The 14822-nt window shown below is 36.7% G+C and overlaps 1 protein-coding gene across 1 annotated transcript in view; it reads left to right on the top strand.

The window, feature by feature from the left end:
• The window catches only part of LOC104399509 (importin-11), a gene marked incomplete at its 3' end in the record, with an annotated part of 44602 nt that extends 34350 nt beyond the window's left edge, over positions 1-10252 (top strand). Inside the window, exons 18-23 of the mRNA XM_010024771.1 lie at positions 488-604; positions 1983-2096; positions 5572-5687; positions 6273-6349; positions 9510-9589; positions 10172-10252. Coding sequence (XP_010023073.1) covers positions 488-604; positions 1983-2096; positions 5572-5687; positions 6273-6349; positions 9510-9589; positions 10172-10252 — 585 coding nt within the window. The remainder of the gene's footprint in view (positions 1-487; positions 605-1982; positions 2097-5571; positions 5688-6272; positions 6350-9509; positions 9590-10171) is intronic.
• Positions 10253-14822: the final 4570 nt, after the last annotated feature.

The raw sequence follows: 14822 nt of genomic DNA, 5'->3' as shown, positions 1-14822 counted from the left end.
CTTATTTTGATCACTCAAATTTAGCAGGTGCTTTTTCTTCTAATTTGATTGACTTCCATGTTAATTGCAACTCTCTTGAGAACAAACAAATCAAAAATGTGCATCTGTGCAGTAAACATGGAATTTTTTTAAGATTTCTTTTACAGTTCAATGTATGAATTTTATCTACGGACCCAAAAGCTTAAAGACTGTACCTTGCTTTGACCCTAACAAAGTGCTCCTTCTGGAGAGATGGCCTTCAGCTTTATAGTATTTTATCTGTGAAGTCATGTTTACGCTTATCAAAACATGAGTGATATATGTTAAAACTGATCACATTTGAACTGTTATGTAAAACTGTATTTGAATTTTTTTATCTTGTTTGGATAAGACAGTAACATTTTGCACACTCTGTAAGTATCTTTCAAAGATCATAGATGTCTTAGAGTTGTAAGTGTACAATTTTATTTTTGATGGTCTAATCTGTAGCTGTTTATTTTGCTTTTAGTATCTGGAATCCATGTTTACACTGCTCTTTCAACTACTTCAGGAAGTAACAGAGTGTGACACCAAAATGCATGTTCTTCATGTTCTGTCGTGTGTGATTGAAAGAGTCAACATGCAGGTATCTTTTTATAGATTTCAGTGCTCACTTTGTACTAACAACATAGGGGAGGATTTACACCAAAATAGTAGGAAAATGGCATCAGTTAACAAACTGGTTATTGTTACTGTAGGTGGCTGCAGTGTTTGCATTATTTGGTTCTCTTTTCACTTTCAGTTCTCATTTATCTTTTGTATAAAATGTTCTTGCTCAGTTACTGCTTTATTTACGATATATTTTTTTGTATTGACACATTTGAGAATACAGAAAGACTTAACTGCTTACTGCATTTCCTGCAGTTTTCTTTTTTTGGTTATAATTCTAATTGTCTCATCTTACATCTGAACTAGTATTTTATTAGATTTTACATATTAGAAGAGGCATTTTGGAAGACAAAATGCTTTGCGCTCCTAGAGACTGTGCAGTTTAATTTGTAATCTATCTGATAGTGATCATGGTTGTCGATACAGCACTCTCCTTAACTGCATTAAAATTTTCAAGTCCACGTTATGGATTTTTCAGTACTTCTGTCTTAAAGTATATTCTTCAGCTTATATGTAAAGAAATTGAGGATGTTTTTACAGAATTAAGAAACGAATTGCTGACTGCTTTTGTCTCTACTTTTTTTTTCTTTTGCTTTTCTTTCAGTATTTGTGCATTAAGGACAGACATTATGCATGGTTTTGAGCTTATCTATCTCCTCTTTCCACAAGTAGTCCTGTCTGAGAGCCAAATCAAGCTTTCCTAATTGTCCCTTGCAGGAAAAGTCAACATGACAGCAGATTTCTCTGGATTTTAGATCAACTAGATAAGCAGCATTAAAAAACTATTTGGGAAAGCGCCTTTGAGTCTGTTTTGGTTAATTCCTAATTAAATACTTTAGAAGACAAATAGGTTAACCTTTTAGTATTGTAGAGCATCATAGAAGAAATTTATGTTGGGACCAACCTCTGGACGTTATGTAGTCCAGCCCCTGCTTAAAAGATGGATAACTTCAGAGGTTGTTTAGCGCTTTTTTCTGTGTTACTGAGGCTTTTTCTGGTCTTAAAGGATGCCATTATGTTAGAATCCTGTCTAAGTAAAGAATATCTTAATATGAAAATATTTCTGTTTATCAAATTAAGTATTTTTTTGTGCTCTGTTTGTGCTACTTAAGCCTGATTGCCATCCACAAATGTTACTATAAGTATGCTCTTATCAAACTACTGTGCAATCAGAAGTTCCTTCAGTCAGAGTATTGAATACAGTGTTTTAGGAAGAGGAAAGAGGAATAAATTAAAGCAAACTCTGTATTTGCACAGTGACAAAAGCAGCTCTGAAATATTTCAGAAATTGTGCTTGGGATAAATTAATGGCCTTGTTCACACATTGAGAAACAAATTTGTGTTCTGAACTTCAGATACGACCATATGTAGGATGCTTGGTTCAGTATTTACCGCTCCTTTGGAAACAGAGTGAGGAGCACAATATGCTGCGATGTGCCATTCTAACTACCCTAATCCATCTTGTCCAGGTAAGGGGTCAGAATCACGTAAGTGCAGTCAGTACCTCCCACAGTTCTTTCTCAGACTTCTCTACATGTTCTCTGTGTGTGTATATATATGTAGGTAAAATTAAGGTATAATTTAGTTTTATAGGCTATTTCTAAATTCTTTTCAGCCTTACATGACTCTGCAAGACATGGTTCTCTAATAATGGAAGTAAAGGTGGCTAATACTAAGCACTTAACTTTTTTTTTTTTTTTTTTTTCTTCCTGTGGTTTGTTAAGTAAAAGCAGTTCTTTAAGCAGATTTGCTTGTGTTCTGGAAGGTTTTTGTTCTTTAATCTTGAAACCGAGCCAGCTTTGGTGACATTATAGTCTATGTGAAAAAGCTTGTTCTGGCTTCCTTTGTTTCCCAGCTGACATTAGGATTGTCTGTCTTTTCTTACAGTCATTGCATATAGTCTAGACTTGAATCTGCAGCGTAGGCACATCTGCTTCCCTGTTGCTTTCCATTCAGCTCCCAGGGGCATTGAGTTTTCTATTTTGGTTGTAAACTTCCTGTGAAGATGAGCCGTTTTAAAATCATAGGATAAGATATGGGCCACCACAACAAGTTTCGCTTTGCCAGCTCTTTAAATTTGCATCAAATGTTTCTTGTTTAACTCGTAACTGTTCGGTTTAAAGTCCTTCAAGGGTGGTGTTGGCATTGACTCATTGTGATTCATTTTGTTTATTTATAATTCCAAGCCTTTTATTGTTACCATTTTTACCATTACCTTCCTACTGCATAACCTCTAATAGCTTTTGTGTCCTTTTGCAACTACATCTGCAACTTTTTTATGTAGTATATGAGGAAAAAAATATTTTATCCCTTCTTAAATTCCTGGCTTCTCTGCTGTTCTTTTCTGCTTTGTTCACATGTTATATGAAACAGAGATACTAGCAGCTCTGAGGTGCCTGCTTTGCTAAGTACTGGATTTGTATCACATCCTGTTAGTTATATTTTAGTCTTTGATTTTTTTATATTCTTTTTCTTCTTTCGAGAATTATCTGTGCTCATGATTTCCTTTTCAGCTATACTTGAATATCTGCTTTTTCACGTCCACGTTAAAACCGAATGGTCAGGACTATTAAAATGTCTTTGAGCCAGGGACTGTCACCTCACCTTTGTTTGTGACTGTGGCTTCCAAGTACAATAAGTGACAGTAATACTGCAAATAGAGGTGAACATAGTGCTTCTCAGACCATTGTTTGTCTGTAGACTTCTGTAGATACTTTTTTTGGTGTGTTGTAGGAAACTTTTTTCCTTTCCAAAATATATTGCTTACATTTATCAACATTAGGTTCATTTGCTCACAGCTGTGTGTTTAGTTAAGTTTCTTTAGCTAGTATCTTAAGAGTTCTTGAAATTGGCTTGGGTGGATGTACTCTTCTGATGGGCCGTGGCCAAGTGTATGAGGTTCAACAAGGCTCAGTGCCAGATCCTGCACTTGGGTCACATCAACCCATGCAATGCTACAGGCTTGGGGAAGAGTGGCTGGAAACCTGCCCAGTGGAAAAGGATCTGGGTGTGTTGGTTAACAGCCAGCTGAAAATGATCCAGCTTGTGAACCAGACTGCCAAAAAGGCCAGTGGCATCCTGGCCTGTATCAGCACCAGTGTGGCAGCAGGGCCAAGGAAGTGATCATCCCCCTGTACTGGTCACTGCTGAGGCTGCACCTTGAATCCTGTGTTCAGTTTCCAGCAGGCATTGAGATGCTAGAGCATGTCCACAGAAGAGCAATAAAGGTGGTGAAGGGTCTGGAGTACAAGTCTTGTGAGAAATAGGTGAGGGAGCTGCAGTTGTATAGCCTGGAGAGAAGGAGGCTCAGGGGGACCTTACAGCTTTTTACAGCTACGTGAAAGGAGATTGTAGTAAGGTGGCGATTGGTCTCTTTACCCAAGGAGCAAGTGATAGGATGAGAGGAAACTGTTTCAAGTTGCGCTGGGAAGGTTTAGATTGGATATTAGGAAAGATTTCTTCACCAAAATGTTTGTCAAGCATTGGAACAAGCTACTCAGGGAAGTGTTTGTGTCACCATCCCTAGATAAATTTAAAAGATATGTAGATGTAGACAGGCTGATAGAGTTGGGCTTGTTCAGTCTGGAGAAGAGGAGGCTCTCTGGAGACTTCATAGCAGCCTTCCGGTACCTAAAGGGAGCTTACAAGAAATCTGGAGCAGGACTTTTTACAAGGGCATTTAGTGACAAAACAGGGGGAATAGCTTCAAGCTGAAAGAAGGTAGATTTAGATTGGACAATTAGGAAGAAATTCTTCACAGTGAGGATAGTGATGACTGGAACAGGTTGCCCAGAGAAGCTGTGGCTGCCCCATCCCTGGCAGTGTTCAAGGCCAGGCTGGATGGGGTTTTGAGTAACCTGGTCTAGTGGAAGGTGTCCCTGCTCATGGCAGGGGTTTGGATCTAGATAATTTTTAAGGTCCCTTCCAACCCAAACCATTCTATGAAACACATGACTAAGTGGATAGTATTTCAGAGTTTAACAGTGGAGAAAACATGAAAGGGGAATGACTGGACATTACAACTGTAAGAGTAATTAGCGTTCTTTTGAAAGCTGAGTTAGTTCAAATGAAGAGAAAATACATTTTCACAGTGAACAAATGTAGAACTTTTCTTACTGGCCACTGTGGAATCCAGAAATGCAGTTGGGCACAAAGAGATCAGACAAATTATGGAAGACTCTTTTTTTCTTGTAAGACAAGATTGTTTAAATAAGTAAATCCTTAAATAAACCTTAACTTAAAAACATCAAATAATTTTAAACTTAATACTTTCCCAGTATAGTAACCATACAAAAGTAGCATTCAACTAACTTCAGTTCACTTAAGTAGTCATAACAAAATAAGGGTTATTTTTAATTTATGATTAGTTTTGACAATAGTTATTTTTAAAAATTGGGTTTTCTTATTGAATGATTGCTGAAAAGAATTCTATACTCTTCATTCTTGGGAAAACGTCTTTGTGTACAGCTCTTGGATTGATAAATCACTGTCATCAGTCTGTGAACTGTTTAGTAGCAATGAAAACAAACCCTTCTCCTGGTTCTTAGAATATGTGGAAAGATTTACTATGTTGTATGGTCCAAAGAGTAATTCTTTTCTTGATATTTAAAATATTTTATTTTGCATCTAGTAATTTAGCTGTGACCTTGCTGAAGAGAAAGACCGGGGTATGTTTTTATGGATGTGCATTGTTTATCACTTTTTTTTCCCCATACCATTCATAAGCTGTTTGTTTTCAAAAAACCAGCATAATTTTCTCAAGACATGTTGAGTGTAAGAGCAGGAGTATCAGACTGTTGTTGTATGAAATGGATTTAAGTTGAACCTCTGATTCCTTGAATGAATGTTTACAGTACGTGTATACAACAGCAGCACAGATCTTTTTCAGTGCTATTTTTTTAAATGCTTGAGTTGAGGTTTTTGACATTTTTCTTTACCTTACAGGGACTCGGAGCAGACAGCAAAAATCTCTATCCTTTTCTACTTCCAGTTATTCAGCTCAGTACTGATGTTACTCAGCCTCCACATGTCTATCTTCTGGAAGATGGTTTAGAGTTGTGGTAAGAATGTTCCTTATCAGTTTCTTATTTTTAAAAAGTTATTTTCTATTCTTAGAAGAAAAAAAAATAAAAAAGCTTTGACTGTATTAGGAATTTATGTGGTGGTGTTACCATGACATCATCTATATCATACCTATTCTCAGAAGAGATGCGATTAGGAAGTTAATAAAACAAATAATTAAAAATAACTGAATAGGTTAATCCATTTTCAGGCAGTTGATAGTGAAGATACTGTTCTGTTGTGATAATGAACAGCAAGACGAAAAGTCTAGGCTCACTAATGCTAAACTATCAGTTTGATGTGCTTTACTTTGGGAGCATAATGACCCAGTGATTCTCAGAGCTGGTTGCTGGAAGAGATGGTGAGTTTACAAGGTTAAAATGTAGAAGTTATCTTCCAGATCTCAAGCTATTTGGTGGCTGAACACAAAACAAGTGTTCACTTGAAATACATTTGGAGTAATTGTTACATATTATTTAAGGATCATATACATGATTACTTAAAGTTAGTGTTTTACTTCTGTTAAAATGATTGCTCAGTGTTATTGATAGAAGGTCTAAATGTTTTGCTTAATCTCTTCTTAGGTTAGTGACATTGGAGAATAGTCCATGTCTTACACCTGAGCTCCTGAGAATATTTCAGAACATGTCTGCCCTTCTTGGTATGTCTATTACAAATAAAATTTCTTTGATTTTTTTTTTTTTTCCCCCTACTGCTTGTCTTGTTGTTCATGCTGCTTCATGTTGTTCAGGTTAAGTATTGCTGCTGTGGGTACAAAAACTAAGGGAGCTTGCAAAATTGTAACTATTACTGGTTTTTATTGTTTGACTTTCACACCATCTTTAGCATTTATTATCTATTCAGCCTAGATACTTTTTAATAAATTGAAGCTGCTTTATACCCAAAAGATAAGAAAAACGTAAGTTTATAATTTCAGAGTGGTTTTTTTTTTTTTTTTTTTTGTTCTGTTATTTGGGTTTTTTTTGGGGGGGGGTATTTTGGGTTTTTTTGGTTGGTTGGTTTTTGGTTCTTGGTTTTGTTTCCTCTTTTTTTTTTTTAATTTTTATTTTGGTTTTGTTTCCTTTTTTTTTCTTTTTTTTTCTTTTTCAGAAGTTCCTGAAATTTTAACACCAAATTTGCTGAATTTTGGTGATGTTGATTATATGAAATACTTGCCTGTTCTGCTACAAAGACAGCAAAGCTTCCATTATTAGCTTTTCCCGTTGTTCAGTTAATAACTACCTAAATATGTCTCTAAATGTATTGGTCAAGCAGCAGTAAAATTAGAAGCACTAGTTTTGCCTAAGTTGTTGACAGTATAGAAACTTAGTAAGGAGAATTAAGACTTCGTGCTTAGGAAATACGGTATTTGGGGTGCTTTTGCTTTGCAATTAAAGGGAGCATAAAAAATTTCGTATTTTAATTTTATTATCTAAATATGGTTTTATTTAATTAAATCTTCAGCTGTGCTTTTGTACATTGTGGAGCTAATATAGCAAATTGATTAATTTTTTTAGAGGCATGTGTTCATAAAATTTCAGAAGTTGGCTTTATAATTAATTGTTGTTTTCAGTACTTAATACTTTATTCTGATTATAGGTCATTGTACATCATGGTGGGTAGATGCAAGATGATGCCTTCTGTTATTTCTCTGTGTATACTAGATTTCTAATGACAAAACTGCTCTGGAAAGTAGTGTTCTGTACTGGTTTTATTATTTAATTCCAGAGGTAGGTTCTGTAGCTGCCAAATACTATTTGTCTTCATTCATATCTACACACATACCCTTCTTCCTTCTTGTTCTGTGTTAGTAGATAGTATCTGCTGCAGGAAGCTTTGCACCATAGGAATGGTTGTCATTTTCATAGTGCTGTCACACTGCCAGTCTGCTTGAGTTAAGTTTCAAAGTTCTCTGTATTTGTGACTTGTTTACATTTCCTACTGCTATTTTCTCCCTACTCAGTCCTCCCTAGTCTTTATGTGATACTTTCCAGGGTAGAGATGACTGTGAATGAAAATCTTCAGCATATTCTTCTAACAAAAGGTGGAGATATTCAGGATTATTCTACACTCGTGACAATTTCCTTGTTTTATAAATGAATCTTGGAGAATAGTGGTGCTCTCCTTTTGGTGTGGGGGGAGGGAGGGAGGGAAATGTCAAGAGAATGTTCCTTGTCCTGAAAAATGAAAACTGATGTATGATGTTGCTAGAGCAAGTAGTACAGTTCTATAATATTTATCTTACCTGTTTTCTCCTTCTGACTTGAACTAACTTCTTGCAATTTTGCTACTCATACTTTTACCTTTGTATTGGTTATTACAGAATCACAGAATGGAAAGCAGTTTATGTTTATATGACCATGTCTTTACGATTTGTCTACTGATTCAATGTCTGAAACTTAAAACCAAACAAACCCAAATACCTCTTTGGAGAACGCAGTAACTTCAAGAAACATATAATATTAGTAATATGCTTTTAAAGCTAATTTAGAGAAGCATTGGAATCTTTTGATGAGGATTTTGGATGGGTAGGTGAAAAATAATCTCTTTTTGAGTCAAGATATGTAAATATTCAAAATAACTGATAACAAGACATGTCCTGTCCAAGCACTGAGGTGTGAAAAGTACTCAATGCTTTCAAAGCTGTCCGATGGTTGGATAGCAGGAGCATTAGTTTTCTTTCTAATGAGAGGGGAAAGAAGAGAAACTGCTAAAACTTACCAGAACTTTTCAGATACTGTAATGGAAAACCAGCCATAGTTTCTGTCATGTAATACTTTATGTGGAAGTTTTTCTATATAAGTGTCACTACGTGTAAGCCAAACTTCCATACAGGCTGTGTTAATGTAAGCTATGGATGATATACCACTTCTTAGCCAGCTGCTGGTGTTAGTTTAATCTGGTAAGGAATTTTATTTAAAACTTACGTAAAAGTATTTTCCTCCTAGCTCTCCATGGTGATTTTACTGGAATATTGATTAAAGCTGGGGGAGAAGTCTGCTTACTTTACTAAGAATAGTCTGCCTCCCAAACTGGCTTTAAGAAAATTTAGCAAGCCCTTTTGAGGTTTTTTTTTGATCTTCTCTTTTGTTCTCATCAGTAAGGGCTGTTGGCTTTCTGCACTAGTATCAACCACCATGTGAAAATTTGAAACCTTTTGTTTAGCAATGAATTGTGTTTATAGATGTTCTGGGTGATTTTTTTTTTTTAACAGTCTTACAGGTACTGCCTGAGGATATGTCTTTTTTTCTCTTTGAACTGCTGTTGTACACCATCTCCTGTCTCTTAAATGGTTATGCTTTCCTTACTGAAATACTCAAGGTATGGCCTAAAGTTCAGCGTGTTTGTCCAAAAGCTCAGTGCTGTTTGATATGCCACCTGAGTCAGAAGAGCAGAACTGCAATCTTTATTTCACTCTTTCTACTCAGTATTTACTGATTGAAATGTGAGAGAGATCATTTGTCAGTAATTGCAGCTCTCTTTAAGTATGTGTTTCATTTGTTTTGTCTTTAATATCTTCTTAGCCCACTGTCATATCCAAAACTTTTTTCTTTTTTTTTCTTTTTTTTTTTTTTAGCATTGATCATAGGATTTCTTGTACTTCGATTTGAGAACATGAGAGCTGTTACCATCCTTCTTTTGTAATTGTGGCTGGCAGGGAGACAGAACCTGAATAGTACTGAATCTAAGATAACTTTTTTCTGTTTGTAGGCATCTGGCACTTAAAAGCTGTGTGAGGACAAAGACTTCAAGAAGTGAATTGTTTTAGTTGTACTTCAGTGTGGTGATGAGCTTCTGAACTGTGATTTCTTTTTTTCCAGAGCTGAGTTCAGAAAACCTCAAAAATTGCTTTAAGATCATCAATGCTTATATTTTCTTATCATCATCAGAATTTTTACAGGTATGTTACCATTATATAAAGATTCATATTAGCATCTTAGTTCTGTACTGGCAAACTGTTTTTTCTCTCATGTTGGAAAACATAATGCGCAGAAACACTGATACTCTTGTGTGTATGTAAGCATATTGTTCTAATGTTAGATCCTTATGGCAAACGGTGGACACTCAAATCAATTTGAGAAAGATTATTATTTTGAATTAATGTTTTGCCAATTGATTTAGTACTTTGGTACCTGAAAAGGTTCTATGCGGAGCAGTAGTAGTTACTCCTGTCAAATTAAAATGATCATCATGAATTCTAGCAGGAACAGAACTAGAGATGATATGCCTTTTTCTCACACCTTCTTCATTAGAAATTTCATTGAGATTGATAATTTAAAAAAACCCTGCAATGTTAAAACCCAACAAAATGCTGATATTAAATTTTAATTAGTTCAGGAAAGAAAGAGCATTTTAGTAAATATGATCTTTGAAGAAAAGCTGAGTCTTTGGATATATGTAATCCCTGATATGTTGAGTTTTGAAAAATATATATAGATATAAAATATGTTTGCGTAATACCTTCTTTTTCATTTAATTTCAGATGTATGCAGCAGGCTTATGCCAGTCATTTTGTAGCCTTTTGAAGGACATAACTACTGAAGGTCAAGTTCAAGTTTTAAAGGTAGAGTGTAGTTAAAAATAATGCCGGACACTCAGCTCTATTAACTTGCTACTGCTTTTTTTTATTTGTTTGTTTGTTTAGGTTAGAGTAATATTTTAAAGTACTGTGAATGCAGAACATGTAGAAGAAACCAACTTATTTAGCATACACTGACACTTAGAATTGGTGGTTTTTTAAACTACGTATTTAAAGTGTGTATATAGACTGCTTATACACACATACACACTTTTTAAGAATGTTACTTTACCCAAGAGAAGGTTAATATAGCCTTAAACAGAGCACCCTGAAAGATAATTACCTAACACACTGTTCCTATACCCTCTGCAATGCTTTCATTACTTGTGATTCCAGTGTTGTGCTTAAGTAATCAGTTCTAAGATAGTTTGAGTCCTTTTTGTATAGATGGTTTTAGACTAGGAGTCGCTGATGTCTTTTCCACTTGTATATTTTCTAGATTACTAGAGAAAGGTGGTTAGTGAGGGCTTAGATCTTTATGAAATTAGCTTGTTCTACAGCCAGACAACAGCACACTTAAACAGCCAGATAACTGATCCCTGCATTGTGAAGATAATGCTGTGTACAGAAAATCTCGAAAGCATTGAGTTGCAAAATAAGGACTGTGTTTGGGTCAAAGTAACTTAATTCAATCTTTGGCTGTTAGTGAACTCATGTAAGTTGTAGAAAGCTGATCAAAGTTTTCCATTTCTAATTGAATTTTAGAATGGAGAAGAGTACCACAGTATAACACAAATACACTTACACCTCTAATTACAAAATAAAAGGGCAAAATCAATCTGATTAATGAGTTTCAAGGGTTGTCAAAATTCAGTTTTCATCTTGGTTCAAAATTCAGAAAAAATTTAATTATTTGGACAAAAATGCAACATTAAGAAATTATACAACCCTAAAGTCAATATCATACTTATGTGTTAATATTCTAGGTTCATTTTCAGTGTTCCTAATAAAAATGTACAAAGGTAATTATCTGTTTGCTGTATCTAGTGATCCGAATCTGAGTTTTGTCTGTAACCCATCAACCAGTATTGATCCCTTTGCTAATACAAACAATAATACTGTATCTGATATTTTTTTTAACATTAGTTTTCCTTATCAGTGTTCAATACCAATAAGAAAAAACAATAATAGTTACATTTTTGTAACTGCACAGCTGAAAAACTGGCAAGATAAGTACGAAGTCTGGTGATTCTCCCTCTCTGTTCTGCTCTCATGAGACCCCACCTGCAGTACTGCGTTCTGCTCTGGGGCCCCCAACACAGGAGGGATGTGGACCTGCTTGAGCAAGTTCAGGGGAAGCTGCTAAGATGCTCAGGGTGCTGGAGCACCTCTGCTGTGAAGACAGGCTGAGAGTGGGCTTGTTCAGCCTGGAGAAGAGAAGGCTTTGGGGACACCTTATAGCAGCATTTCAGTACCTAAATGTGGACTAAGAGAAATCTAGAGAGGGACTCTTCACAAGGGAGTGTAGTGAATAGGACAAGGAGAATGGCTTCAAGTTGAAAGAGGGTAGATTTAGATTGGACATTAGGAAGAAATTCTGCACTCTGACATTGGTGAGACACTGGCACAGGTTGCCCAGAGAAGTTGTGGCTGCCCCATCCCTGGCAGTGTCCATGGCCAGGCTGGGTGAGGCTTTGAGCAACCTGGTCTAGTGGAAGGTGTCCCTGGTTATGGCAGGGGAGTTGGAACTAAATGAGCTTCAAGGTCTGTTCCAACCCAAACCATTCTATGACTTTGTGTGTTACTAAAAACTCTTAGGTGATTTTATGATTAAATAAGTACCTAATGATCAAGATTCATATTTTTTCTTGCATTTCTGTATGACCACTAGAACCTAATAGGCCTAGAGCCAAGTTTTTCCAGTCTGTATTGAATGTTGGGTATATGCGCTCTCTATCACATTCCTTTGTGTAGTGTTCGTGCATTTGGACTGTGATATTTTGTTCAGTCTGTGCTTTTGGTGTAAGTTGCTATTGTAATGGCAACAACTACTTATATAGAGCTGATAGGTTTTTCAGAGTACTAAAAAAAATTTTCACACAAAACTTCAAATCGTATTATGAAGGATGTTATTCGCCCAGCCTGTTCTCCACTCCATCTGGTTACAAGGAGAAAACCCAAACAGCTGCACAAAAGAAAGCTGAAGAACACAGGGAAAAAAATTACTTCAGGGAGCAGCTCATGTTGGGGCAGGGGGGGGAAAGCTGAGAAGTGAAGGGTAAAGCATGTAAAAAAAACTGGAAATCAGAGCAGGGTACTGAGAATATCACATCTCAGAGCACTTGTTACTCTTTGATCACCTGCAAAGAGATGATAGATCCTAATCAATGTGTAACCGTTAAAGTCAGTCAGAGAAGCTCTCTAAGACTCAGTTTGGAGTTTCAGAAAGCAGCATTCTTTATTGCAGAGCTGGGTGCACATGCGAATCGTTTTGCAAAGGTGAGCGCACCCGTTACTTGCCGGCTGCAGCTGTAGATTTGGCACACTCATGCATATTTACAGTGCACATGTTCCAGTCCACCCTGGGGAAAGGGCCTTTCTAGCAGTATTATTACATAATCAGTACCACTGTTTCCCTTCTGGAGCATTCCAATAGCCAGTCCCTTAATCTGGAGCTGCATTGTCCAGCTACAGTTTGGGTAATCTCCTACCAAGATATTATCAGAGCTAAAAGTTTTACCTGGTGCCAGCAGGTATTGTCTAAAATCCTGTTTTCCCTGCAAAGACATACCACCACGAACAAAAGGCAGTTGGTAAGGCTGTCCATATATCAGTTCATATGGACTCACATGATTCCTTCCTCACATGATTCCTGGCTGTATTTGTATCCTTAACAAAGCAATTGATAGGGCTTATAACCAAGTTAAAGAAGTTTCTTGACATATTTTAATTATAACTTGAGTGTCTGATTCATGCATTCCACTTTCCCACTAGCCTGAGGTCTATATAGGGTATGCAAATAGCACTTGGTTCCCAAACACTCTCCCACCTTCATAACTACTTCTGCAACAAAGTGCAGACCTCTATCAGAGGACAAGCCTGCTGGTACCCCGTATCGGGATATTATTTGATTCAGTTTACTACTTCATGAGCCATACTGGTGTGACAAGGGAAAGCCTCGAGCTAACCAGAAAATGTGTTTATTAGTACCAATATATATTTATACCTGAGCTTGTTATGCTGTGGCAGTTCTGTAAAGTCCACTTGCCAATAGTCTTCTGGACAATTGCCTTTGTTGTTCCAGGTAAGGGGGTCTCTTAGCATGGTAAACAAGGTTCACACTTCTTCCTAACACTTTTATAATTCCAGCCATTTACATACTCAGAACTTGGAGCTTGAAAGCCTCAGTCACTGATTCTGTTCCCCCATGAGTTGCCTGGTGGCTTTCTTCTGTAAGAGGTTGGGCAATTGCTACTTGTTTGGTGTAACCCACCATTCTTCATCATTCTTCTTGGCTAATTTCTCATTCTCTGTTTGATAACTTGAAACTTCATTATCCAAGCACTGATACTTACGAGGTAATATTAATAAAAGGTCCCCACCCACAGCTGCTTCGGCTGCTTTGTCAGCAGTGTGATTACCAGTATTCACTGGAGTGTTATCAGATTGATATACCTTAAAAGCAAATTTTGACTTTCTGATAGTTCCAGAACTCTCAGTAGCACCATCAGCTAGCTTGGATTTCTATGCTTATGTGTTGGGGTGAATGCAGGGCTTCAGCCTCTAATCTTATGTTTGGTTACCATAGCGTATCCTGCTTTGCTGTTTCCATTTTCATAGAGCTGCTACCATCCACAAACAGTTCATAGTCCACATCCTTCAGGGATGTATCTTGCAGGTCAGTATGACTAGAATATACCTGCTCAATAGTCTGTAAACAGTTGTGAGTCAGCTTTCCTGCTTCTGGATTGGTTGTCAAAACGGCTTCTGGGTTCAAAAGGTTAGTTACTTTCAATTCTATGTCCTCTTGTTCTAAAAGCACAGCCTGGTATTTTAACAGCCTGCTTGGGGAAAGCCAGTGACTGCTTTTCTGTTCCAGGATGGTTGTTACCAATTGAAGTACAAATACAGTCCATTTTTGTCCCAAAGTATTCGATGAAATTTTCTATTAGAGGCTCTAGTCCCTATCTTGCTTCCAGTTTTATTAGGATAGTGTTTCTGTCTGACCAGTCCAGTGTTTGGTTTCAGATTAATAGTTACCGGTTCTGCATTTCGTGATCATCCCAGTGCTACAGCAGAGCAGCCCATACTAGTGAGGTGTATTCTCCACTTTCTCTGGTATATCTGGCTCAGAGGCTGATTTCTGTAACATAAAAACTCGAGCCTCCACAGCCCACATCAGGAAGATGTATCTGAATTTTCTTTCTTTAAATCTTAATTTATGCATATAATTTACTCAGTATATCTCTATCCAATAACAGCATAGGGCATTCGGGCATGTAAATAAATTGATGGGTCAACATCTGTTTGCCAGTCTTAAAATTTAAAGATTGAAAGAAAGGCCAGGTTCCTGTCCACCCTGTGACACCAATGCCTGAAGCTGTTTCTTTGTTTA

This window comes from Nestor notabilis, unplaced genomic scaffold (assembly GCF_000696875.1).
Source record: "Nestor notabilis isolate BGI_N333 unplaced genomic scaffold, ASM69687v1 scaffold4402, whole genome shotgun sequence".
Taxonomy (NCBI): Eukaryota; Metazoa; Chordata; class Aves; order Psittaciformes; family Psittacidae; genus Nestor; species Nestor notabilis.
The sequence above is the reverse complement of the archived record's forward strand: the minus strand, read 5'-3'. Positions and strand labels throughout refer to the sequence as shown.